This window comes from Mesoplodon bidens (assembly GCF_964165515.1).
Source record: "Mesoplodon bidens genome assembly, chromosome: 19".
Taxonomy (NCBI): Eukaryota; Metazoa; Chordata; class Mammalia; order Artiodactyla; family Ziphiidae; genus Mesoplodon; species Mesoplodon bidens.
The window spans coordinates 23909495-23934611 of NC_138179.1; the positions used below are offsets into that span (position 1 = coordinate 23909495).

Consider the following 25117-nt stretch of genomic DNA (forward strand, 5'->3'; position numbering starts at 1 on the left):
TATAGTTCAGGAGGCATCCCCTGTGTGAAAATGTAACTAGTGCCATCCTTTGTATAGACCCGGAAAATAGGTTCATGTTAGGGGAAGCAGGAGCTTTCTAAGGTCCTGCTATACCCCACTATTAGGGAAAGGTTAGAAATAAAAATAACTTCCGTATTTCTGTGCATCAGAACAGGCTTCCCTGATCAGTGACAACTTTATGGTCTTAAAGTATTACTATAGACCTAAAATAAAAGCAAGTACATAATTCCTTCTTAGTGGCAGGTCAAATGTGACTGTTTGATAGTCTTGTGATTATTCAAGTTTTGACATCGCTTCAGGAGAGAGAGAGAAAAGAAAAGACCAGTCTAAGGATATTGCTTGCACAGTGCCCTATGCTCTTTATTTCTTTTGCAGTAGGACAGGATAGACAATAATTACAGAGAGAAATGACCGAAGACTTCACATTTTGTGCTTCTCTCCAGTCATTCCATAGCATCAGGACATGATCACTCTTCACTTATGACTTTCGTGTGAACCTCCCGGCTCTTCACCCGCAGCTTGTTGACCTGGGACTCAGCAATGTCAGCTCTTTCCTCGGCCTCCTCCAGTTCATGCTGGAGCTTGCGGAATTTAGATAGATTTGTATTGGATTGTTCCTCCTGAGAATAAAAATGGAATTGTAAGGTACCCATACTGGTCATCTTTCTAGACTCTGTAGGCCTAAGGGAAGAAAGGACTTGCCATCTGCAGAAAAGTTAAAATACCCAGCGGGAAACCTTATTGTCTTACCACCTTCTGAATTTTGCTTATCATTGAAATTAACTTTATGATTTATTTGGGGCCCCGTGTCTCATAAATAATCTCAACTCTACTTTTGCAACCAAAAGGTGGAAAAAAATATGTACTACAATTAGAGTAAGAAAAATTTAAGAGCAGAGAAGAAGGCACGGATAAAATCATGCTTGTTAATGCTTGCTGGAAGATGACTATTCACTTGAGTTAGATATTCTTTATCATTAAGGATGAATTTCTTAATAGCTTCTTTATATTGAAATAAATGTTGAATTTTATCATATATCATTTTGGCACATTTCAAAGCAATCACTTTTTTCTCCTACTTTGGATGTAATGATTCTATTGACAGACTCCTTAATATTAAGTAATCCTTACTTTGTAGGAATTAAGCCTATTTAATCACTGATGGATATTATTATTAATATTTATTTATTTATTTATTTATTTATTCATTTTTATTTGGTTGTACAGGGACTTAGTTGTAGCAGGCAAGCTCCTTAGTTGTGGCATGTGAACTCTTAGTTGTGGCATGCATGTGGGATCTAGTTCCCTGACCAGGGATCGAACCCAGGACCCCTGCATTGGGAGCGCAGAGTCTTAACCGCTGGACCGCCAGGGAAGTCCCGACAGTCTCCTTAATAAAAGTAAGGGTTGCTATAACTATACTCATGAATAAAACTGCCTTTAGTGTCTTCCCCCCTGTTCTCTTTTGGACAGGTTTTGGTATGCGGGTTATGCAAGCTTCTTAAAATGATTTGGAAATCTTTTCATCTTTTCCCATGTTCTGGAATGGCTTACATAGCTCAGGGATTATCTGTTCCTTGAAATTTTGAAAGACATATCTGGACCTGAGTCCATTTTCAGAAGTATTTCTGAAATAACTTATTCAGCCAACTTAGTAATTTATATTCTCTTATTTCTTTAAGATTTTAACTGTCTTAACAGATTTATATTTTACATTTAAAGATTACCTTTCTACCTGTATGGTTTGTCCCATTTCTCATTTGTAATGTTGTGAGTTTGTATTTTCTCTCACTTTTTCCTTGATTAATCTAGTTATAAGTGTATTTATTTTATTAATTCCCTAGATGTTAGTGAGATTATCAAATTAGAAAATAGAATACTCTAATTCATTAATTTCTACCTTTATCTTTATCAACACCTCTTACTTTTGTTATTTTATTATTATTTATGATTTCTTTATTGGACTGTCAGTTTTCTTCATTTTTTAAAATTCTTGATTCATAATGAAAGCATATAAAGCAATGAATTGTCCTTCAAGGACAGCTTTGGTTACATTCTAGACTTATAAAAGTCTCTTCTTCCTTGAAATTTTATTTACAGTTAAAAATTATTCAGTAATTATGTTTTTATTTAATTTAATCCAAACGTTTTTTAGGAAAGTTAGTTTTTTAACATTTAAGTGGTCGGAAATTTTTGTTTATATGTTCTCATTAGTTTACAACTTTATCACACTGTGGCTAGAGAATGTGGCCTGTATTATTTCTGCTTTGAAATTTTTTGAGGTTTCTTTGTGGGTTGAATGTTAACTTTAAAAATCAATCTATTAATATTACAGACAGTAAGCAATAAGTTAAAAAATGTGCAAACATTTTTAAGAAGTACACAGACTTCTATGAAGCAAACAGCTTATTTACTACAAGAAGTAAATAGTAAATCTAATTATTTATTTATTAGTTTTTCTTAACAGAGGACTTCTCCCTTCCCTCTGTCTTAAGGATACTTACAGCCTCCTCAGCTTGTCTCTTGTAAGATTTCACTTTTGCCTGAAGTTTATCTACCAAGTCCTGAAGCCTGAGTATATTTTTCCGATCTTCTTCCGTCTGAAAGATGATAAAAACCACAGGGCCTTACTTCAAAAGCACATGACTGTTGTATCATCTCATGTGACTGTTTCCTGTATATGCAAGGAGTGCTTAGCTGATAAAAACTGTTGCTGTACCTGGTAGGTGAGTTCCTTCACTCTCCTCTCATGTTTCCGAAGACCCTTGACAGCTTCCGCACTACGCTTTTGCTCACTCTCGACCTCTCCTTCCAGCTCACGCACCTGCGAATAAGTAGGCTCTTAAGAACTTTGATCCAGTAAGGCATTGGGAACAAATGGAAATAGATAGATATTGAGAGACCCACCCTGGCCTCCAGCTTCTGGATCTGCTTCTTCCCGCCCTTCAGGGCCAGCTGCTCAGCCTCGTCCAGGCGGTGCTGCAGGTCCTTCACCGTCTGCTCCAGGTTCTTCTTCATCCGCTCCAGGTGGGCACTGGTGTCCTGCTCCTTCTTCAGCTCCTCGGCCATCATGGCTGCCTAATTAGCAGTAAAACAAAACCAGTAGAGAGAGCTGAGACAGCCCATCAAGATTCTAACTTGACCACCCCCGTGTGGTCCTCTGCTCACGTCAGTGATGGCCTTCTTGGCCTTCTCTTCTGCATTGCGAGCCTCTTGGATAATGTCCTCCATCTCTCCCTGGATTTGGGAGATGTCTGTCTCCAGCTTCTTTTTCGTGTTGATCAGGCTGGTGTTCTGGTTAAAATATCAAATTTGGAAATACTAAGTACATGAGAGCAAAATTACAATGTCCAATGTTCTAATGAACCCACAAACTAATTAATTAAGGTAACTAAGTAGTATCCCTTCTCGTTCCATAAATTATCTGAGTTGACAGTATACTTTTACAAGACAGTCAACTCTGAATGTCACAGTTCATATAAACAAAAATATTGTTAATCCAAAGATATTACGTATTTTAAACTTTAACCTCCATAAAACATTATGAATAAATTTTTAGATAGGACTAAGAGTTGAGCAAGAGTGTCATTTTCAGTCCACTGTATTTTTGACTTTTATGTTATACTCACCTGGGTGTGCAGGAGCTGGACGCGCTCACTGGCGTCCAGGAGCTCCTGCTCCGCCATCTTCCTGCTCCTCTCCGTCTGCTCCAGGGTGGCCCGCAGCTCCTCGATCTCGGCCTGCAGCAGGTTGGCTCTGCGCTCCACGATCGCCAGCTGCTCCTTCAGGTCCTCTTGGCCCCGGAGAGCATCATCCAGGTGGAGCTGGGTATCCTGTGGAATGGATGATCATTGAGACACCTTGTTCTCAGGGCTGCAGTCACCCCAACTGCCCTGGGACCACCTCCTGAGCCCATTTACCTTGAGGATGGCTTGGGTGTTCCTGTAGTTCTTCAGGGCCTCAGCAGCCGTGCGGTTGGCGTGGTTCAGCTGGATTTCCATTTCGTTGAGGTCTCCCTCCATCTTCTTCTTGAGCCTGATGGCATCATTTCTGCTCCTGATCTCAGCATCCAGCGTGCTCTGCATGGACTCCACGACTCTAATGTGGTTCCTCTTCAGCTGGTCAATTTCCTCATCCTTTTCAGCAATTTTCCTGTCAACTTCTGACTTGACTTGGTTCAGCTCCAGCTGGATGCGCAGGATCTTTCCCTCCTCGTGTTCAAGAGATGCCTTAATGACAGTAAGGGGTGACATTAGCAGGGAATGGAAGCATTCAGAAGTTTTTCTGCACATGTTCCTTCCACTAATTTTGTGCTGTTTCTTTTTCTGTTCAATATATGTGGCTAGTCCTAATTTTTTTTTGTATCTGTTTACAATGCACATTTTTGACTTGTACCTCTGCTTCTTCTAAAGCAGCCTGAATTTCAGACTTTTCTTGTTCCACTTGTTTCTTTACTTTCTCCAGTTCATGCATACGTTTCCCTCCTTCTGCAATCTGCTCAGTGAGGTCAGAAATCTCCTCTGTTGTTTGGGTAAAAGACAGGTAGAGGTTTGATCAGACATAGGACATAAGAGGAAGGTTCCTCCAAGGCATGAAAATTATTGAAAGTGAAAGGGACTCACGCTGCAAGTTTTTGTTCTCTCGTTTCAAAGTTTCTAGCTGATCCAAGGACTCCTCGTAGGCGTTCTTCATCTTGAACAGCTCAGTGCCAAGAGAGCGGGCCTCCTTCTGAGCGGCCTCGAGCTCGACATGAGTTTCCTCATACTTCTGTTTCCATTCTGCCAGGACCTGAAACACCCACCGAGAGTGGTTACCTCCTGGAAAGGATAGAGGACAATGGTGGAGAGCAGAGGCTGCTGTAGAAACTACCTTATCGAAGTTCCTTTGCTTTTTGTCCAGAGCTGCGCAGGCAGCGTTTGTCCTTTCCACATCGAGCATGAGGTCCTCGACCTCATTCTGTAACCGCTGCTTTGTCTTCTCAAGGGAAGCGCATTTGGCGTTCACAGCTTCTACATGTTCCTCAGCAGCCTGCAGCCGCTGGGCCAGCTTCTTCCTTGAAGATTATGTTTGTAGAAAGAAGTGAACCAAACCAAGAATTATGAACTATTACCATGCTGAAAAGTATGGGGAACTTCATATTAAAAATATCCATTCATTCACTCAACAAATATTGATGAGCTTCTTTTACGAACCAGATGCTGAGTACACAGCAGTGAACAGGACCGAAAAGGTCCCTGCCTCGTGAAGCTTCCAAACAAGTGAGAAACAATAAGCAAGTGAGAAAATGCATAACAACATATTGCAGATATAAGTGCAGTGAAGGAAAATAAAATGGAATATGGCGTGGCCAACTATTCTAGATACTCAGGGAAGTCCTCTCCGAGGAGGTAACATTTCAGTCAAGATCTAAAAGAAGTCAGAGTGAGCCAGAGGGAGATCGGGGGGGAGAGTATTCCAGACACAGAGGGGCCAACAACTGCAAATCCCTGAAGCAGCAATGAGCTTGGTGTGCTTGATAACCAGCAATAAGGCTGGTTATCTGTATAATTACTTGTTATTCTTTGTTTCCTTAACTAGATTTGAGGCTAGGAGGGTAGTGATGGTGTTTGCTTTATTCATGCCTTATTCTCAGGGCCTGATAGTGCCTGGCAAATAGGAGCTAATAAATGAACGTTTGTGGGCTAATTAACTGAATCTTCAAAGGTTGTGTCTTTCTGATTCAACATCCAGCGTTCTCTGCACATTCTCTCCTATCTGCACACATACTTGGCCTCCTCCAGCTCCTCTGTGCGCTGGATGGCGTCCGTCTCATATTTGGTCCTCCACTGGGCCACCTCGCTGTTGGCCTTGGACAGCGCCCTCTGCATCTCGGCCTTGGATTCCTGCTCCTCCTCATACTGTTCCCGCAGCAGGTCACAGTCGTGGCGGGCTGACTGCAGGGCGTGGGCCAGGGCGTTCTTGGCCTGTGGAGGTAGTTACACCTTCTTTTTACTGTATGTTTAATTGTTTAATTCTTAAGTTTCAAAACCTTTTTAAAGTTGGTGTAATGGACTCCAATTAGGGTCAGGTTAGGGGGAAAAAATGAGTCTTAAAACGATAGTTACCTTTATCTCCTCTTCAAGTTGCCTCTTTAATTCCTCAGTCTGTTGAGTAAATGCTTGCTTGCCCCTTGATAACTGAGACACCAAAGATTCTTTTTCATCTAGCTGGCGTGAAAGTTCACCTGATAGGCAAAAGACATGGCACCACGTTTTAAAGCAAAGAAAAAGTTTTGCAAGCCCATATTAGAAATAAGTTTAAACTCTCAACACCGCCTTCCAGTTGAGTACTCAGATGATTGAATTCTCTGTTGACACCTTCACGCTCATGTCAAATTTCTCCTTTTTATGGTGAAACTTACATATTAACCTGAATGAATAACTACAGCTTAAATTCTCTTTGTTCTCTCCATAACTGATTCTTCCAGGGTTATATAATATCATGCAAAACCTGTTGATAACTGTCAAAGAAGGTAGCTAAAATTTCTAATTCTACATTGTCCCTGTTTCATAAGACTTTTGAGGGACTGGGTTATCCATTGCCCTATTCAGGAATTCGGTTCACTCTGATCTAGATAAAAAGAAGCTTAGTCTAAAACAGGAGCCCTGGACCCATGCTGGAGTGACTCCTGATCCTAAGCATCCCCTCCATGTGACCAAATCCTCAAGGCGTTTGTGGGGCAGAGCTTGACCCAGTCCTATGGAAGTCTTCATCTCCAGCATTGTCCCCAAGTGACCTTGCCTGTAGGATGAGAGCCTGAGCTGTTCGGTGAATCACACATGTTCTCAGTTGCTTTTATTAGGCTCTCTCATCACCATATCAGTTGTTTTTGACCACATCATCTCCACTTTTAGGCCTCATAGAGGAGAGAGTTACCAGATTCTGTCTGCAGGCGTCCCCTCTGGGTTGTCAGGTCACTGATCAGCCGCTGTTGCTCTTCCTCCTTCGATTTCAGCTCACTCACTTGGTCTTCCAGGGTGCGGCACATCTTCTCTATGTTTCCCTGTGAGAGAAAAAGTAGAAGAAGCAAATGAAGACATTTTAATAATATTTTGCTATGGCTTCAATTTCTTCTAAAACAGAAAAATATTTATTTTGACATATAAAATAAATTTTCTTATATGTAATATGATATATTAGAATTTTTTCTATATATTTTATGATTGCTGTCCTAAGTTGACACTATACATTGGGGTTTTTAAAAAGCTAATTGTGAAGCTTTGTTCAGTATTCCAGGCATACCTCATTTTGCTGCTCTTCACAGATACTGCATGTTTTTGGTTTTTTTTTTTTTTTTTTACAAATTGAAGGTTTGTGGCAACCCTGTGTCCAATAAGTCTGTCAGCGCCATTTTCCCAATAGCATTTGCCCACTTCATGTCTCTGCATCACATTTTGGTAATTCTCACAATATTCAAACTTTTTCATTATTATATTTGTTACAGTGATCTGTGATCAGTGATCTATGATGTTACTACTATGACTCGTTGAAGGCTCAGATGATGGTTAGCACTTTTTTTAGCAATAAAGTATTTTTAAATTAAGGGATGTATATTTTTTTAGACATAATGCTATTGCACACTTAATAGGCTACAGAATAGTGTAAACATAACTTTTATATGCACTGGGAAACCAAGACATTTGTGTGAATTGCTTTATTTTGATAGTTGCTTCATTGTGGTGGTCTGGAACCAAACCCGCAGTATCTCTGAGGTATGCCTATAATAAAAATTTTAAAGATCATATACTAAATTTAAGATTTTGTGAGAATTGAATGGCACATTTTCTAAAAGCATGTTTATAAATACTTGATTGTTTTTATGTACAATGAAACTTTGCTTATTGGATAATTGAGAATTTTGGAGAGCTGTGTTCTCCAGTTGGAGAACAAGAGAACACTCACGACCTATGCTCACTGCTGGTGCTGTCATTTGTTAGTAGTGTCATGGGGCCGATGTGCTTAACTTCTTTGAATATTAGTTTCTTCATATGATTAAGTGGAAATAATACAAATACTAATATCTTTCTTGCTTACCTCCTGGATTACTACAAAGAACAAATGACATGTTGTGTGTAAAGGGCCCTGTGCAAACTGACATGCACATAAAGGGTCATTGTTGTTAATGACAATTTCTCAGACTGCGGTACCTTGGCTTTAGAGATCGTTTCTACATTGCTAGCAAGGTCATCAATCTCCATCTTCATCTCACTCTTCTCTTTCTCCAGCTTCTGCTTGACCCTCTGCAGGTTGTCAATCTGCTCCCCCAGCTCGGCCACACTGTCCGCCTGCTTCTTCCTCAGCGTGGCTGCTGTGGCCTCGTGCTGCAGGGTGGCCTCCTCCAGGTCCCGGCGCATTTTCTGGAACTCGGCCTCCCGCTTCTTGTTCATCTCAATCTGGACCGCAGTGGCCCCGCCGGCCTCCTCCAGCCGCTCGCTGATCTCCTCCAGCTCCCGGGAGAGGTCCGAGCGCTGCTTCTCTGCTTTGGCGCGGGAGGCCCGCTCCGCCTCGATCTCCTCCTCCAGCTCCTCGATGCGGGCCTGGCAGTGGGGAAAAGCTCAATTTTAGCCGTTTTATGTCATAACTGTGCCTCTTTGAGCCAGACTGATGGAAATATGAACTTACTTGCAGCTCTTTGATCTTCTTCTGCAGTTGAATGCCAAGTGCTTGTTCATCTTCAATCTTGCTTTGCAAATTGCTGATTTCAAACTCTTTCCTTTTTGAAAAGTAGCAAAGGATAGCAGTTGAGTTCATATGCAACATTGGAAGCAAGTTCATAAGCAATTCTTTCTACTTACTTTTTGAGCTTTTCATCAATTTGTTGTTTTTCATTTTCAATGTCCATTATGGACTCTTGGGCCAACTTGAGGTCACCTTCAAGTTTCCTCTTAGCCCTTTCTAGGTCCATGCGAAGTTTCTTTTCTTGCTCCAAAGACCCTTCAAGCTAAATACAAATAATGTTGAGTCAAAAGGATTGCTTAGCTTCCTTTCAAAGAAAATAATTTCCTTGATAATCCTCGACTTACATCATCCACTTGCTGCTCTAGCTTGGTTTTAGCTTTGGTCAGAGTGTTGACTTTGTCCTCTTCTGCCTGCAGGTCATCCAGGGTCTGCTGGTGGGCCTCCTGGAGGGCCTTCTTCTCCTTGGTCAGCTTTGCGATGTTTTCATCCAGACTTGCCATCTCTTCTGTGAGGTTTTTCACCTTAGGAAGTAAAAACACTTTGCATTACATGTTACATTTTGGTGGCTTCAGTTTTATGCTTGTATTCCCTAATAATAATAAAAAAGTAAACTTTCCTTGTATACATTTCCTACCTTATTTTCCGTGGCATGTTTCTCCTTCTCAACCTTGGCCAGTGTCAGCTCAAGGTCATCTATGTCTTTCTTCAGTTCCGAACATTCGTCCTCCAGTTTCCTCTTCTTGGCCGTCAGCTCAGCATTGATCTCTTCCTCATCCTCAGCTCTCTCAGTCACCTCCTTGATTTTGGCCTCGAGCTGGATTTTGGTTTTGATCAGCTGGTCACATCTTTCCTCTGCATCAGCCAAGCCTTCAGCTTCCTTGAATTGGAAACAAAATCAAAATTGGGAAGTAAGAATGAAGTATTTCACAATGATAACGGTGTAAATCACCACTATTGGTTCTTTGGCTTAAACTTTTATGAACCACCTGCTGTGTGTGATGCAGGGCGCTCCACATTGTGAGAAAAACAAAATGTATCAGATATTGTCCTGTTCCTTTAGAAGAGTACATTCTACAGTAGATTAGAAAACTTAACCCTAACAAGCTACCATTAATTCAGAAACCAATTAGTGACATAAGAGATCAGAGAAGTTGTGTCAGATATGGTTTCATGAATGAAGTGGCATTTGAGTTGGGCTTTGAGAATGGGTAGGCTTTGGTCTTGTAGAAATGAATTTATTGGGGGAAGGATCAGGAGGAGAGAAAGGGTTCCAGCGGGAGAAATTCTGTATGGAGCCGCCACTGAATTATTTCCCTTTGTAGTCTTGGCGGATGATCCTGGTTAAGATGCTCTAAATTCTATCTGAAGCATACAGTGATCAAGAAATTCCTAGCAACCTATGTTTCTACTTAAGAGAGTTGGGGGTGGACAGGAAATGAGAGAGAAATTGATAGATACATTCATCAGTGAGCCTCCATATCAGTCTTTGAATATATAAAAGAATAAAATGTGCTGCATATAGCCAGGTAGTGAGTATAGTGGTGTAGGACAGAGTCTAAGTGATTCTCTAGGGACAAGAGAAGAGAATTCAGGATAGATTCGAAAGGGGTGGGGACAGAAAAACAGCTCTTTTCCCTTCTGTAATCTAAAAGAAGGAGTTATTACACCGCCCCAACTTGACAGAAGAGACCAATCTTAATCAGCAGGGAAAACATACGATTTTGTGATGAGTAAATTATACCAGACCAATTCAGTTCACTCCAAATGAAAGACAGTCTCATAAATTACATTTCAGAGTTGATGGAAGCAATTCTAAAATACTTGGTTTGGGAGTAGCAGCAGGCTGGTTGGAGGGAGAGAGTTGGGGGTAGGCAGAGCAAATTAGGTACTGATGCAGCAACCCGGGTGTGATGTGCTACCGCACTGACTATGGAGATGGATTGGAAGGAGCAAATCTCAGTTTTGGAGATCAATAACAAACAATAATTCAATAAAAATTGATGTAGAATACTGTCATTTGTCAGCTCTACATGCTGTGATTTAAGACCCATAGACATCTAGAAGTTCAGGGACGTTTCAAAGAAAACAAATCACTCTCTCCATGCTATCCTCTCCTTAATATTTTATCTGGGCTAGCTTCATGTTAAAATCACTTTCAAGGACTATCTTCATAGGGAAAAGAAGTTGTAAACCCTGTAGTTTGATGAAATTGTACAGAATGGAAGAAAATGGTCAGTTCTAGCTCATTGCCCTGGGTCTGGTTTGGGGGCAGTATTGGGTAATGAAGGAATAAGGACTCATTGGGACCATCAGAGCGCTCTAACCTTCTCCCTCTAGTGTGTGTCTCTCACACTGACTACCCAACACGCTGCCTCTAGTTGTGGCTAGAGTCATAGTGCTTGCGTCCTGATTAGCAGTACACAGGATGATACCACTACTTACAGCCTGAACTTGGAGCTGCAAGTCATTTTTTTCTTTCAACAGTGACACCATCTTTTCTTCCAGTTCCTTCCTTTTTGCCTCTGACTTGGCGAGTTCTTCTTTAGTTCTCTCGAACTCTTCCTTCATGGTGGCCATCTCCTTCTCTGTCTCCGCACTCTTCAGCAGGGGCTTGATCTTGAAGAAGAGTTTCATCCAGGGCCAGTGCTTGACATTCATGAAGGCTCGGATGTTGTACTGGATGCAGAAGAGAGACTCCCTGAAATTTAATTGATGCAAATTAGATATTGTGTGGATGATGAAATGAGATGGAATCTTGGCAGTGAGAGTTGGAGGTTCTGCCCTCCACCATGTTCCTCACCTACTTTCAAAAGCACAGACGAAAGAAATTATATTGGGGGATGGTGGTCAAGGACTCATTAATCATTCCTTTCTCTACGTTGGTGCTTCTCAAACTTTGGTGTGCATAAGAATCATCTAACTTCTTTTTTTTTAATTTATTTTACTCTTTTGGCTGTGTTGGGTCTTCGTTGCTGCATGTGGGCTTTCTCTAGTTGTGACAGGCGGGGGCTACTCTTCATTGCGGTGTGCAGGCTTCTCCTTGCGGTGGCTTCTCTCGTTGCAGAGCACAGGCTCTAGGCGCACGGGCTTCACTAGTTGTGGCACGCAGGCTCAGTAGTTGTGGATCGCGGGCTCTAGAGCGCAGGCTCAGTAGTTGTGGTGCATGGGCTTAGTTGCTCCATGGCATGTGGGATCTTCCCAGACCAGGGATCGAGCCCATGTCCCTTGCATTGGTAGGCGGATTCTTAACCACTGTGCCACCAGGGAAGTCCCTCATCTAATATCTTGATGATCTCATCTTATCAAATACTGGTTCCTGGACCCTTTCCCCAGAGAGTCAGATTCTGCAGATATGAGGTGGGGCCTAAAATTTGCATTTTTAACAAGTTTGCAAGAGATGCTGATGGTGTAGGTCCAAGGACCACCCTTTGAGAAGTACTGCTCTGCTTTAGTGCTTCGCAAACTTTCCTATGTGAATGCCACTGAGAGCAGTGAAGGGGGAACCAGACCCCTCAGGGGTGTGGGGCATGGGATAAAGGGACTCATTAAAAACTCAGAATTTCTTTGAAAAATCTCTGATTTTATATTTTAATGTTGTATGATTTTTGCATTCTACTCTAATCTCATCACATTTGTTTTAATCTAAATTATTTTAAAAAATTAATTACCTTCATATATGGGCAATTAATTGCCCCAATATATATCTATATATATCTATATATAAAAATATATATATAGGTTCATGACCAAACTTATTATTTTTAATGAAGTAGAATACAGTAAAAGATATGAACAGAACTACAGGTGATAGAAAATCTGTTCCATGTAAATTATTTATATATTTACACACACATGCATGTATTCATGGATATACAGGTAGCAATATAAAATGCATTTCTCCCTATGGATCCCGTTCATATGCCTCCTGCAGTTTGAGACACCTGACTCGTAGTCTTAGAACTCTGTCCCTGCACCAAATTAGATCACTAAAAATCCAGGTACCTCGGTGAAATTGTATTAACTTACTGAAAAAAATTTTTTCACCAATTTTGCCCTTAATAATTTAAATCATAATAATTCAATAATAGAAATGATCAGATGAAGAAGTGTTTCTGCATCTTGAGTAAAACCACTGTTGAAAATACTGTCTGCTATGCAGTTCAGTGTGTCTTATTTAATGATCTACCCAGTAAATTCATATTAGAACCAAATGCTAGAGCAACACTTTGTCTCTGCTTACTCAATGGTATGTTTTCTCTTGTTAGATAAGACCTACACATCTCTATCTCTTTTTTATTATGCTTCTCTCTCTTTTTTATTTTTTACCCGAGCATTCGATGTATTCCGTGGTGATGATTCCTACCTTAACTTTTCTGGTACATGTATATCTCCACTTCAGCATCAGACTCTTATTCATCCCTTCTTACTCTGGTGGCCTTATCATATCTGAGCCTTAACTCTAAGCCACCTCAAATATGCTTCTGAAGGATGTGACTAGACAAGCAATATGTTTGTATACCTCCTCTCCACCATCTTCTGGTACTCCACTCTTGCCAAGAACCCTTTGCACCTGGCCTGGGTTCGAGTAATCAGCTGGGCCAGCTTGTCATCTCGCATCTCCTCTAGGAGCCCCAGAAGGCCAGCTTTGAAAAAGACCTGTGCATGGGCAGAGTTGCAGATCAGAAACTTTCCATAGGCTCCAAAGGGACAGGCATAGTGTCTGGTGGGCCTTAGAGCCTATTACCTTGGTGTGACCAAATTTATACTGGGTGTGGTCAACGTCGATGGACCCAAGGAGCTTCTCAGAAGCCTTCTTGCTGTCAATGAATTGTCCTTCAGGGATTGCACTTGCATTTAATACCTTGTATCTGGTAAAGTAAATACAGTTTTTTAAAACTTGGTTTATTGATGAGACTAGAAGTAGCTAAGTATTAAATGATCCATTAAAAAACCCCAGAGCTTTAAAACAATTATTCTTTCTTCACAGGAAGGACATTGTATACATAGATGGTCAATCTAGTATCTACTGTCTATTTTTATTCCATTTTACCTTCCTGCGCAGTTGCAGCTTTCCTTTCTGCCTCATCAGACCCTGTTCTCAGGAAAGTATTCTACAATTTTGTTCACATTAGTGTGTAGATGACCAACAAAAAAACATATTATCCTTGCTAGATGCATTTGCTATTGATAGTACTTACCTCTACTGAGTTTTTGGAAGGATTAAATGAAATAATCCAAACATATTAAGCACTCAAAAATGGTTGTTCTCATAATTATTGAAGTTAATGTAGACATCTATGAGCTAAGCCAGGAGCATGGTAAATCCAGTGAAAAGTCTCTAGAGTGCTTAGTATGTGGTATATCTGTGTTTTAAAGGTGTTTTGAGGCTTATAATTTTTTACTCTTTTTGTAGCAAATTAAAAATAACAAAGGCATATTTTTCACTAAATTGTTTTGCTTGCACTAAATGTATTTGTACTAAACTCCAGGAAACACCATAATTAGGAGAGTCTGACCTCTGTTTGAAGTCTGCATACAGGATTCTGCTTGGGAAGCCCTTCCTGCAGATGCGGATGCCCTCCAGCACACCGTTACAGCGCAGCTGGTGCAGGACCAGCTCATGCTCCATGGCCCCTAAAAAAAACCATATTTATTTCACTGCAGAGTTTTGTTAAAAGGAGGTATGGCAGTCATGCTTTGTGCTTCCACTCTAGAACTTCTTACCAGGCGTTTTTGTTTCATTGGGGATGATGCACCGCACAAAGTGAGGATGGGTACTCCTGAGGTTGGTCATCAACTTGTTCAGATTCTCCTGTAAAATCAGGGAACATCCTGTTACCTGAGATTTAGACATGGTTATGAGCATTTGGTGATGTCTGTAAAGTCAACGTCCATAGCTGAGTTGAATGATCCTTCTGGACCACATTAACTTAAGGTACCACCTTGATAAACTTTTCCTGACATGCAGTTTCCTCCTTAATACCTCTTACTCCACTTGAGTTGGCAGGAGTTACACCTATAAAGCAGGCTGTCAGGTGATTCTTTTCAGTGTATACAAGCACCGTCCTCCTTCCTACCCTTGTCCCTGGCCACCCACATACATCTACAAAGCCATTGCCTTCCCATCCTGGATGGTCACCCTTCTACCAAACTCTGTGGTTCTCCAGGAAGGAAATACAAGCCTACACTACATTTGGACTTATTCTCATAAATACAGCTTCCCCTTTCCAGCTCTGTCAACTTCTAGGGCATAAAGATTATCTATAAGGGGAACAATCCTACCAGTTAAATTGAGAATTGACTAGATTATGAACATGGATACCATATTAGGTTCCTTAAAGCCTAGCTGTTAGATTTTCATTAGTCCTACTGGTGATTTAGTCTCTGAGCACATGCCATTGCTTATTTCCACGACTCAACTAGATTATGCAGAGCAGAGCATTATGTTTTATAACATTTCCTATAAAATATTTTTTATTATTTGGCTTAGCATGAAAGATGACCTGATAATTCCTGAATAATTTAAAGCTCTCCTCTTCAAAGCTAGACGAACAGAAGCCCTTAGTTAAGGTCAGTCCTTTCCTAAATGACTTGTGGAGAGAAGTCTTTGTGCTTTTAAAAACAAATTCCCAAAATAACAAGAGAGTGTCAAAAACCGTTTCTTTCTTACTCTGAAAAGGGCAGACACGGTCTGGAAAGAAGAGCCCTTCTTCTTACCACCTCTCTTGGACCCGCCGCCCGCCTCTGGAGAAAAAATAAGAAAAGGTGTCATTCAAACATAGTTTTGAATTGACAGGGCTATTTCTTGCCTATTTGTTGACTTCTGTGCTCAGATGGAACATTTTTCCAACACAGGTGACCTCTCTGTTTGAGCCTGAATGAATCTTATATATCAACTAAGTTTGCATCCACTTTTCAGTGGTACTCAGTAACCAGCAGATATGGAGGAAAAAGCAGGAGAGAATCATAGAAGCCAAGCCTTTTCATTGGTGGAGATGTTGAAAGTTCCTTTCTGACCCTTTGCAGTAGGGCCTCCATCAGTGCTGGAGTGAATGTATAATCACAATGCAGCCTACTTACTCAGGACTTGGAGGCACAATAGATCTGGCCCTGCAACACTTCAGCCTGGGCTATGATATCACTAGCCTCAATCTAACATCGCATTTTGTAGCATCAGGGGAACATGTTGGGATTTTTTTGAGCATTACCTGCATCAATACTTTGAGCCCCAGAGAAGAGGTGAGCTAGAGTCTTCATTGCAGACTTCTGGTACAGCCCTACCACCGTCTCGTTCAGGGGGTCCTTGTTCTTGTCCAGCCAGCCAGTAATGTTGTAGTCCACGATGCCGGCATAGTGCACCAGGGAGAAGTGGGCCTCGGGCCTGCCTTTAACCACCTTGGGTTTTTGGAAGTTGGAAGACTTTCCAAGATGCTGTTCATACAGCTTGTTCTTGAAGGAGGTGTCTGTGGCCTTGGGGAACATGCACTCCTCTTCCAGGATGGAGAAGATGCCCATCGGCTGAAAGCAGACCACAACACAAAGTTACAATTCTATGTAAGCATTTTTCTTTGTCTATAGAATTAAACAAGGTGCAGTGAATAATTTATTTCTCACAGAACATAGTTTCCAAAACTTGAAACAGACCTTCTCGATGAGCTCAATGCAGGCGGCCAGGTCCATCCCGAAGTCAATGAACTCCCACTCGATGCCCTCCTTCTTGTACTCCTCCTGCTCCAGCACGAACATGTGGTGGTTGAAGAACTGCTGCAGCTTCTCGTTGGTGAAGTTGATGCACAGCTGCTCCAGGCTGTTGAACTAAATAAACGGATGCGTTTACTTTTCTGTTAGCAAATTGAACAGTTTAAGATATAGGGCTTCTTAATTTAAAAATGTAGAATAGCCTTTAGAGTATGGGTATCAAAATCCTTGGGGGGCTGTGAAATCTACTGTTTTCTCTGCTGCCATTTTATACAAAATCCTAAATCATCATTATTATTAATTCTCTTTTCTTGCGCTTGCTTAAATTGACTCAGGTGCTTTTCTGAGTTCCTACTTAATCATTCCATGTTTATTCCCATCATCTTCTACATTTTCTGTTGACACATTTAACAGCTAATTTGAAACCCATTAGAAGCTGACTGGGAGGAGTCTGTTGTGTGGAAGCCATCATGGTCGGCGTTGCAAGGGAGCGATAATTGCCACCCCTACTCTTTGATGTGAAGCGAAAAAAAATCAAGATTCCAAATATTATGTACAGTATATTAACACACACTCATAGTTTTTTAAAAGCCAAAATGTTAACATTAACTAGATATAAATAGTGGAATTAATATGGGCTCCTTTTCCTTCATTTTCCATAATTTCTGCCATGCCTAGGTTTTGCATTTATAATTAGATAAACTTCTTTAAAACTATAAGCAGGAAAAATGTGTCTTATAATCAAATATGAGTTTTTATCCCATATCACATTGATGAGAATTAAGGGTTCCTTGCATTGAATTTATTAATGCTGACTCTAAATTGCTGACCTTTTCTCAGCTCTTATTATCTGCCTAAGTGTTTCTGAATGGTTTCCCTGCCACATATTCAGAGCATATTTATGCATTGCACAAGTTTATTTTGATATTTTTATATTAACTCCACTTTGCATTGTGGGATTTTTAAACCCCTCACTACAACAACCTAATTCCTAACTCCCTTTGGATCATGTAGCAAGTTAAAGAGTCCTCATTAAGTAGCTTATTTATCATAGAAGTGGGATTGCCACTACAATAAATGATTAGCTGCCCAATCACTGACTTTTAAATTTTAGCATAACTTTTTGACATTGGTAATAAAAGGTTATAATATTCACAGATTTCTTCTTATTGATGTTTCCATTGCTTTACTGTAAAAACCCCTTAGCAATGTACTACCAACTCACATCAAAGATCTCAAAGCCAGCGATGTCCAAGACCCCGATGAAGTACTGCCTGGGCTGCTTGGTGTCCAGCTGCTGGTTGATGCGGGTGACCATCCACAGGAACATCTTTTCATAGACAGCTCTGGCCAGGGCGCCCACTGCATTGTACACCTTGAAAGACAAAGGTGTATCCCTTGAGGTTCATAGAGGACCTTGAAATGCTTGCATCCCTGGCTGTGAACTTGAATTATGCACCTACCTGCTCTACAGTCTGGCCTTTGGTGACGTACTCATTGCCGACCTTGACCCTGGGGTTGCAGAGGGCTTTGAGCAAGTCAGCAGAGTTCAGACTCTGGAGGTAGGCTGCCTTGTCAGCAACTGAAAGGAAGAAAGGATAGAATGATGTTATCATGGCCCAAAGCAACCCACTTCCTCAAATAAAAAAAAATTTTTTTTAAGCTACAGGCATTTTGTGCAGTGTTTCCAGAATATCTTTTTGAGTATTCTTGCCCATTTTCTTCACTAAGTTCAAGACCTTTGTTATAGGTAGTGTTCCCTAAAGAACTTCAGAAATTGTAGGGACATATGTCTGATACCCATGCCGCATATATCTTATATAGGTATACTTTCAAATGCAATTCTTGGAAATGAATTTGTCTTCCCAGGAAAGCTCAAGGGTAACAAGTTAAGAATGTGAGTTTTGGGCTTCCTTGGTGGCGCAGTAGTTAAGAATCCACCTGCCAATGCAGGGGACACAGGTTCGATCCCTGGTCCGGGAAGATCCCACATGCCACAGAGCAACTAAGCCCGCGAACCACAACTACTGAGCCTGTGTGCCACAACTACCCGCATGCCTAGAGCCCGTGCTCTGCAACAAGAGAAGCCACCGCAATGAGAAGCCCCTGCTCACTGCAACTAGAGAAAGCCCGCACGCAGCAACGGAGTCCCAACGCAGCCAAAAATAAATAAATTAAATAAATAATATTTTTTTTTTTTTTTGCGGTACGCGGGCCTCTCACTGTTGTGGCCTCTCCCATTGAGGAGCACAGGCTCCGGATGCGCAGGCTCAGCGGCCATGGCTCACGGGCCCAGCCACTCCACGGCATGTGGGATCTTCCCGGACCAGGGCATGAACCCGTGTCCCCTGCATCGGCAGGCGGACTCTCAACCACTGCGCCACCAGGGAAGCCCCAATAAATTTTTTTTTTTAAGTGTGATTTTCAAACAAACATGAAGTCAGGTGGCTGACTCAGTTGATACCTTCAGTGCCATCTGGCTCCGCTTGCTCCTCACGCTGCTTTTGCTTGAATTTCAAGTTTCCGTAATGCATCACAGCCCCCGTGAGCTTGTAGATAGAGACCTTCTCATCGTTAGTAAAGCCCAAGATATCAATAGCACTCTGCCAACAGAACCAATAGAATAACTGTCAGGTTATGATCCACATGTTTACTATTAATAGTTCACATTTGGATAATTCCTGATTTGTTGGTCAGACTGAGGAAACTACCAGTACTGATGGGAACAAGGAACTCCTTAGATTGTGTGTCTAGGGAGCTAGTCAACTGGAAGCCAGCGCAGAGCATTGGAATCACAGGCGCATACCCTCTGAAGATGCAAAAAGTGAACTTAAAATAGAGAACAAGGATAGTAAACTTATTATTTTGAGAGGTGGTATGGATTTAATGCAAGTAGATTATAAAATAATGGTTTAGGGAAATTCAGAAAGGATAGCTCTTTAAAAGACTATCACGGGAAAGTGAGATGTTGCAGGGGCACATCCCAGTCTTTTCAGTTGACTCCAGGTGGCACATCCACGCCCATCTTTGAATCTTCTTTTGTGATTTCTATGAGAAACTGAGTATTTATCTAGCGGGACCATTGCTCTGATCCCAAATAATCATTCTAATTTTCTTGTGTTCTACTTACATCCGTGGCCATCAATTCTTCCTGATCATCAATGCTGGGCACGCTGATCTCCCCTTGACTGACGAATGGGAAATCGAATGGGTTGGTGGTAATCAGAAGCATTTCTAAGTACATGAAACAGAGCAAAGGTAAGCAGAAATTTCCTCTTCATTAAAATAACAGATTTCTAGACAAATTCTAAGGCACTAGGATGGAAAAAGCCATGATATGTTACTGCCCAATGAAAAAAAGAGATTATGGAAGAGCATGTAACTGTGATTCCAGTTACTGTATGTATGTATCTATTTGTAAAGATATATCTACAGAAAATGACTGGAATGATATTCATTCAAGTGTTTATAGTGATTATTTTCATAGTGATAGGATTTGGAGGTGTTATTTTCAGTTTTCCCTTTGAATTTTTATAATGAGCACACATAAATTTTTACCAAACTTACAAAGCTGTTTTCAAAATCAAGACAATATGTACAGTTGACAAAATTCCATCATGGAATACTGAGTTGGACCAGGCATTGCTAGGTGCGGGTGTAGTAATTTTGAAAAGGAATTATGACATTTCTTACCAATTAGTTCTGGTTTCTTGTTTGATGTGATCTGATAAAAAATATGATAGCTCCTTTCAGCCTTAAGCTGGAAAGTAACTCTAGACTTCTCTAACAGATCTGGAAGGAAATAAATAACAAAGAGGAAAAATGTAAAAATTCATATGAGATGCAAATTTTAGTCAATATTATAGGTCATAAGAAACAGAAATTATTGTAAAGTATATCCAAGCACTTACATGTTTCAATGTCAGCAGAAGCCAGTTTTCCTGTAGTGCCAAAGTGGATTCTAATGAATTTACCCTTGAAAGAAAAATTAACATTACTACTTTGTTTTTGAATCATATCAAATCTTTGAGAAACTCAAAACACTTGAAGTGCTAACATTTTAATATTAAATCAATTCAGAGACAATTTGTTTCAGGTAGAAAAAGGTGTATCTCCTATTTTTTAGGTAAAATAATTTTGTCTTTAAAATTTAAAAATTGTGGATAATTGTAAATAGTGAAAGGTGAACTCAGATATAGGGTCATATATCTTTTTTTTTTTTTTTTTTTTTGCGGTACGCGGGCTTCTCACTGTTGTGGCCTCTCCTGTCTCGGAGCACAGGCTCCGGACTCACAGGCTCAGCGGCCATGGCTCACGGGCCCAGCCGCTCCGCGGCATGTGGGATCCTCTCGGACCAGGGCACAAACCCGTGTCCCCTGCATCGGCAGGCAGACTGTCAACCACTGCGCCACCAGGGAAGCCCGGGTCATATATCTTTTTAGACAGGACTTGAATCCATGTTATTACATGCTCAGAGGAAAAGGAAAGAACCATGGTATAATATAATGAAATTGGAATAGAATGAAAAAGACTCAGAGAATATATTCACAAGCATCCCATAAATTTTGACCAGTGAGCAGTGTCTGTAATAGTGGCCAAGAGACTTACAAAGCGAGAGGAGTTATCATTCCTCACGGTCTTGGCGTTGCCAAAGGCCTCGAGCAGGGGGTTGGCACTGATGATTTGATCTTCCAGAGTCCCCTGCAAAGGCAAGAGCAGTCCTTACATGTGGGGCTCGGGAGTTTCTTACTTGACAGCTTGGATCTGGATGTGGCAATCAGACCCACCTGCATTTTGCCAGCAGTACCTTCGTCCTTCCTCTTCTCCCCAGTGACTGCAATTGTTGCAAAGTACTGGATGACACGCTTCGTGTTCACAGTTTTCCCAGCCCCGGATTCTCCACTGTCAAATAAAAACCAAGTCAGTAGAGGTCCCAAAGCTGGTAGCTGTTGCAGTCATGAAAAGAAAGCATCAGATCTACTTACGTGATCAGGATTGACTGATTCTCGCGGTCTACAAAAGAGAAATTAAGGACGGTCAATACTGCCTAACATCTTACGGAAAAACCTGAACGAACATTTTGGCCAACCCAATATTTGTAAATGGAGAGTACATAAAATGGCATGGACTTAGTATTTTTTTTTTTTTTTGCGGTATGCGGGCCTCTCACTGTTGTGGCTTCTCCCGTTGCGGAGCACAGGCTCCGGACGCGCAGGCTCAGTGGCCATGGCTCACGGGCCCAGCTGCTCCGCGGCATGTGGGATCTTCCCGGACCGGGGCACGAACCCGTGTCCCCTGCATCGGCAGGCGGACTCTCAACCACTGCGCCACCAGGGAAGCCCCATGGACTTGGTATTTTTCAGCAATCCCGAGGACTTGGTGGCCCTAGGCCTAGCGCCTTTGCCAGAACCCCTCTCTCCTGCTCCCTGTGCCACCCCCCGCACATTAGTGTACAGACTGCCATTGAAACAGAACGCTGCAAAGAAGCAGCAGACTTTCTCTTTTTATACTCCACCACTAAATAGTCACTGAAAGTGGACTTTTGGGTTTTCAGGTGGATTTAGATGACAAGTTAGTAGCATGTTTATTGTAGGTACAAGAAGTAATGAAAAATAGGCATTAGAGATACTTTTAGTGCGTGAGAAAGAGTAAATATGGTAAAGGTGGTAGCTTTGGAAATAATCATGGCCTTAGTCATATTTTTAGGGAAAGTAAAAGTTCATTTTGATGTTTTACTCTCTCTGAAGGGTAAATCTTTCAACCCTTTCCCCAGAGTGCCTTTGTACCTTAGACTGACTTAGCTGAGACAATATTCTAGGAATAAGATGTACGGTATAACTGTTTTAATACCAGATACACCTTAAAATCTGGAGTGTGTTTAGGTTGGTTCTGGGCAAAGGGCAATAGCATTTAGGGGACCACCTCAAAGAGTGTGCTGAGACGGGTAGAGTCTCTTTCTCCTATGGTTCTGTTCCAAAAAGATGCACAAAACATCCAACTCACCAGTCAGCATGAACTGATAGGCGTTGTCAGAGATGGAGAAGATGTGGGGCGGGGCCTCCTGGCGCTTTTTGCCTCGGTAGGCAGCCACCACCTCAGGGTTGTACACCGGCAGCCACTTGTAGGGGTTGACGGTGACACAGAAGAGGCCCGAGTAGGTCTATGCAAGGGAATAAGAAAGAATAACTAGCCGAACACCTTTCCTGTGATTTGTGCAATTCACTCATTAAATGAATTTTCACTAAAAGGAACACTTTAATCAAGTGCTCGACATGTCTTCAAGGCATCAGCACGAAAACTAGTTGAAAGGTTCAACAAGACAGCAGAATCCTTGAGGGAAGGGACTATAGCTTAGACTTCTCATTATTCCTTTTGGGATTTGTCCAGTGATTTTCACATAGCAGGAGCTCCAAAGTTTTGGAGTTTTTTAAATGTAGTATAAGACATTTTTTACTGTAGTTTAGAAAATGGGCATATATTTCCTTTGTAGCGTTAAGATATTCAAATTCATGAAAACATAAATTTGGTACCTAAGTACTCAACAATATGGAATAGTTAGGTGAACTATGGAAAATCTTCTTAAGATACTATGATCCAGTCATTTATCCAGTATGCAGCAACACTGGGGAAATATTTGTAAAATACTACTGAGTTATAAAGATACAGAACACAAAATGATGTAAATACATTAAGATTACAACAGATGGATTTCCAAAATCTTTGACAACTGGTCTAGGATAAGTACCAACCAATCAGAATGGATGCTGACTCTAAACACCAGGTACACTTGTGTAGGTGTTGTCCAGCTGAATAGCAGCAGCGGCTAAACTATACAGAAATGACGGGAATTCCCTGACGGTCCAGTGGTTAGGACTCTGAGCTCCTGTTGTAGGGGGCGTGGGTTTGATCCCTGGTCAGGGAACTAAGATCCTACAAGCCGTATGGTAGGGCCAGAAAACAAAAACCAAAAAACAAAAAAAACCCTATACAGAAATGTCAGCCTAACATAATAGATTCAATTAGAAAGTACTACTGAGTTCGTATTATGTGCAAAGCCTCTGCAAGGCCCTAAGAATGAAACATAAATGAGATGTTGTTCCTTGAGGAACTTTCAGTCTATGTAGGAGACAGACATGTAAATGACTGATGGTGGAAAAACACTGTCAGTGTTATTGCAGAGACAGAAACAACAGGACACAACATCCAACTTTGCCTGGGGAAGTTGGAAAGTTTTCATCAAAGAGGCATTCCACACAGAAGGGACCAGAACACAGAGATACAAATTGTGGTTATTTTGGAGGAGTGAAAATTGGTCTTTAAAAACATTATTTTTAAGTGTTAATACATGAGTTTATATTTTCCTTCTGAATGATTCTGTATCAGGAATGGGGATGAGGGGAGATGTAAGCATGTGTTTGAATTATAAACAGTAGCTGCTCCAGCGTTTGTTCAGGGGCTCTCTGGCAAACCCAGTCCTTGTGGACAACGGCCTTGCCTGGCTTTGGATGAGAAGACAAAGGATTAAGTGCCAGCTGTTGGGTTGTGCCTTACAACAGCAATCGTGAACCTTTTAACTAGTTACATTACTAGTGAAAGCGCAATGAGTCGCTACTTGTAACCCATTTATACTATAATGGGCTGACAGGGTCCAGTGATAAAGCCCACTTTGGGGGTGGGGGGCACTCACGTAGATCATCCAGGCTGTGTAACGCTCTTTGAGGTTGTACAGCACTCCTGGCTCGTTCAGGTGGGTCATCATGGCCATGTCCTCAATCTTGTCAAACTTGGGAGGGTTCATGGGGTAGACTTGGTCTTCTTTCACTGTCAGAGTCTGGTAAACAGGAAGGGTAACTGTTTGTCAACTGAGTGACCAAACAAAATAATCAGTAGAATGTGGTTGGCTCCTGGGAGTCTACTCACTGCTCCTCCTTCGGTCTTCACTGTCACTTTCCCCCCTTCTCTGCTCTGGATAGTCCCTTTGACAAAGGATTCCTTGGGCTCGACCACAAAGACAGATGTCTTGGCGTCAAAGGGCCTATTCTGGGCCTCAATGCGCTCCTTTTCAGACTTTCGGAGGTAAGGAGCAGCCTCCCCAAAAACGGCCATTTCCTGGTCTGCACTCATGGCTGCTGAACTCAGAGGTCCTAAAGGAGATGAAACATTTCATACTAGAGATTCCGGATTGTCATCTATATCCATAAATCTATATCTTGATGATATTTCATAGGCCCAGTTGAAAATTCCATCAGGCAGGTGCACTGTACTCCATGCTACAGTTATTGAAACAAACATATTACAAGGACTCAAAGGCATCAGGGGTCACTGTGTACCCAGCATTGTACACAGTGGCTTTTTATCTTCTTTCATCCTTCAAGAATGACATTCTAATAAGAGGGCTGGGTAGTGGCCTCGCATGCTGCTAAGGAGCTTGTGATCTTGGGTTGCACTTGATCTTTCTGAGCCTCAGTGTCTCCATCTTTAGAATAGGGATTATAATATTGCCTTTCTGAATCCACAACCCATGAGATAGAGTGAAGACACTTTGAAAAAGAAAAGTTAAAATAATGACTGAGAAAGCAAGTTGAAATAGTTGAGGCTACTAGATATAAAATGTCATTTATTATAATGCAAGAGAGTTACATTTCCTGCCGTATAATGTAAGAGAACTTTATTTTCTCTG

General features: G+C 41.4%; 1 protein-coding gene across 3 annotated transcripts; it reads right to left on the reverse strand.

Moving 5' to 3' along the window:
- Positions 1-388: 388 nt before the first annotated feature.
- On the reverse strand, positions 389-24561 carry LOC308606909 (myosin-2; the record flags this gene model as incomplete). Of its 3 annotated transcripts, none has more annotated exons than XM_081218380.1 (38): positions 389-641; positions 2526-2621; positions 2741-2845; positions 2929-3099; positions 3190-3315; positions 3651-3854; positions 3942-4250; positions 4417-4541; positions 4644-4809; positions 4891-5074; positions 5788-5984; positions 6126-6244; positions 6937-7063; positions 8208-8597; positions 8683-8773; positions 8856-9001; positions 9084-9260; positions 9374-9616; positions 11182-11437; positions 13259-13395; positions 13484-13607; positions 14256-14373; positions 14464-14551; positions 15410-15483; positions 15960-16257; positions 16384-16554; positions 17663-17812; positions 17901-18019; positions 18902-19040; positions 19568-19671; positions 20131-20229; positions 20349-20412; positions 21046-21138; positions 21225-21339; positions 21423-21450; positions 22441-22597; positions 24125-24268; positions 24358-24561. In XM_081218380.1, the coding sequence occupies 38 exons, from the start codon at positions 24559-24561 to the stop codon at positions 489-491; spliced, it is 5811 nt and encodes a 1936-aa protein (XP_081074506.1). In that variant the 3' UTR covers positions 389-488. The 3 variants fall into 3 exon arrangements, with proteins under 3 accessions (XP_081074506.1, XP_081074505.1, XP_081074507.1); XM_081218379.1 differs by having other exon boundaries at positions 15948-16257; XM_081218381.1 differs by having other exon boundaries at positions 15948-16257; positions 21231-21339; positions 24358-24543.
- Positions 24562-25117: the final 556 nt, after the last annotated feature.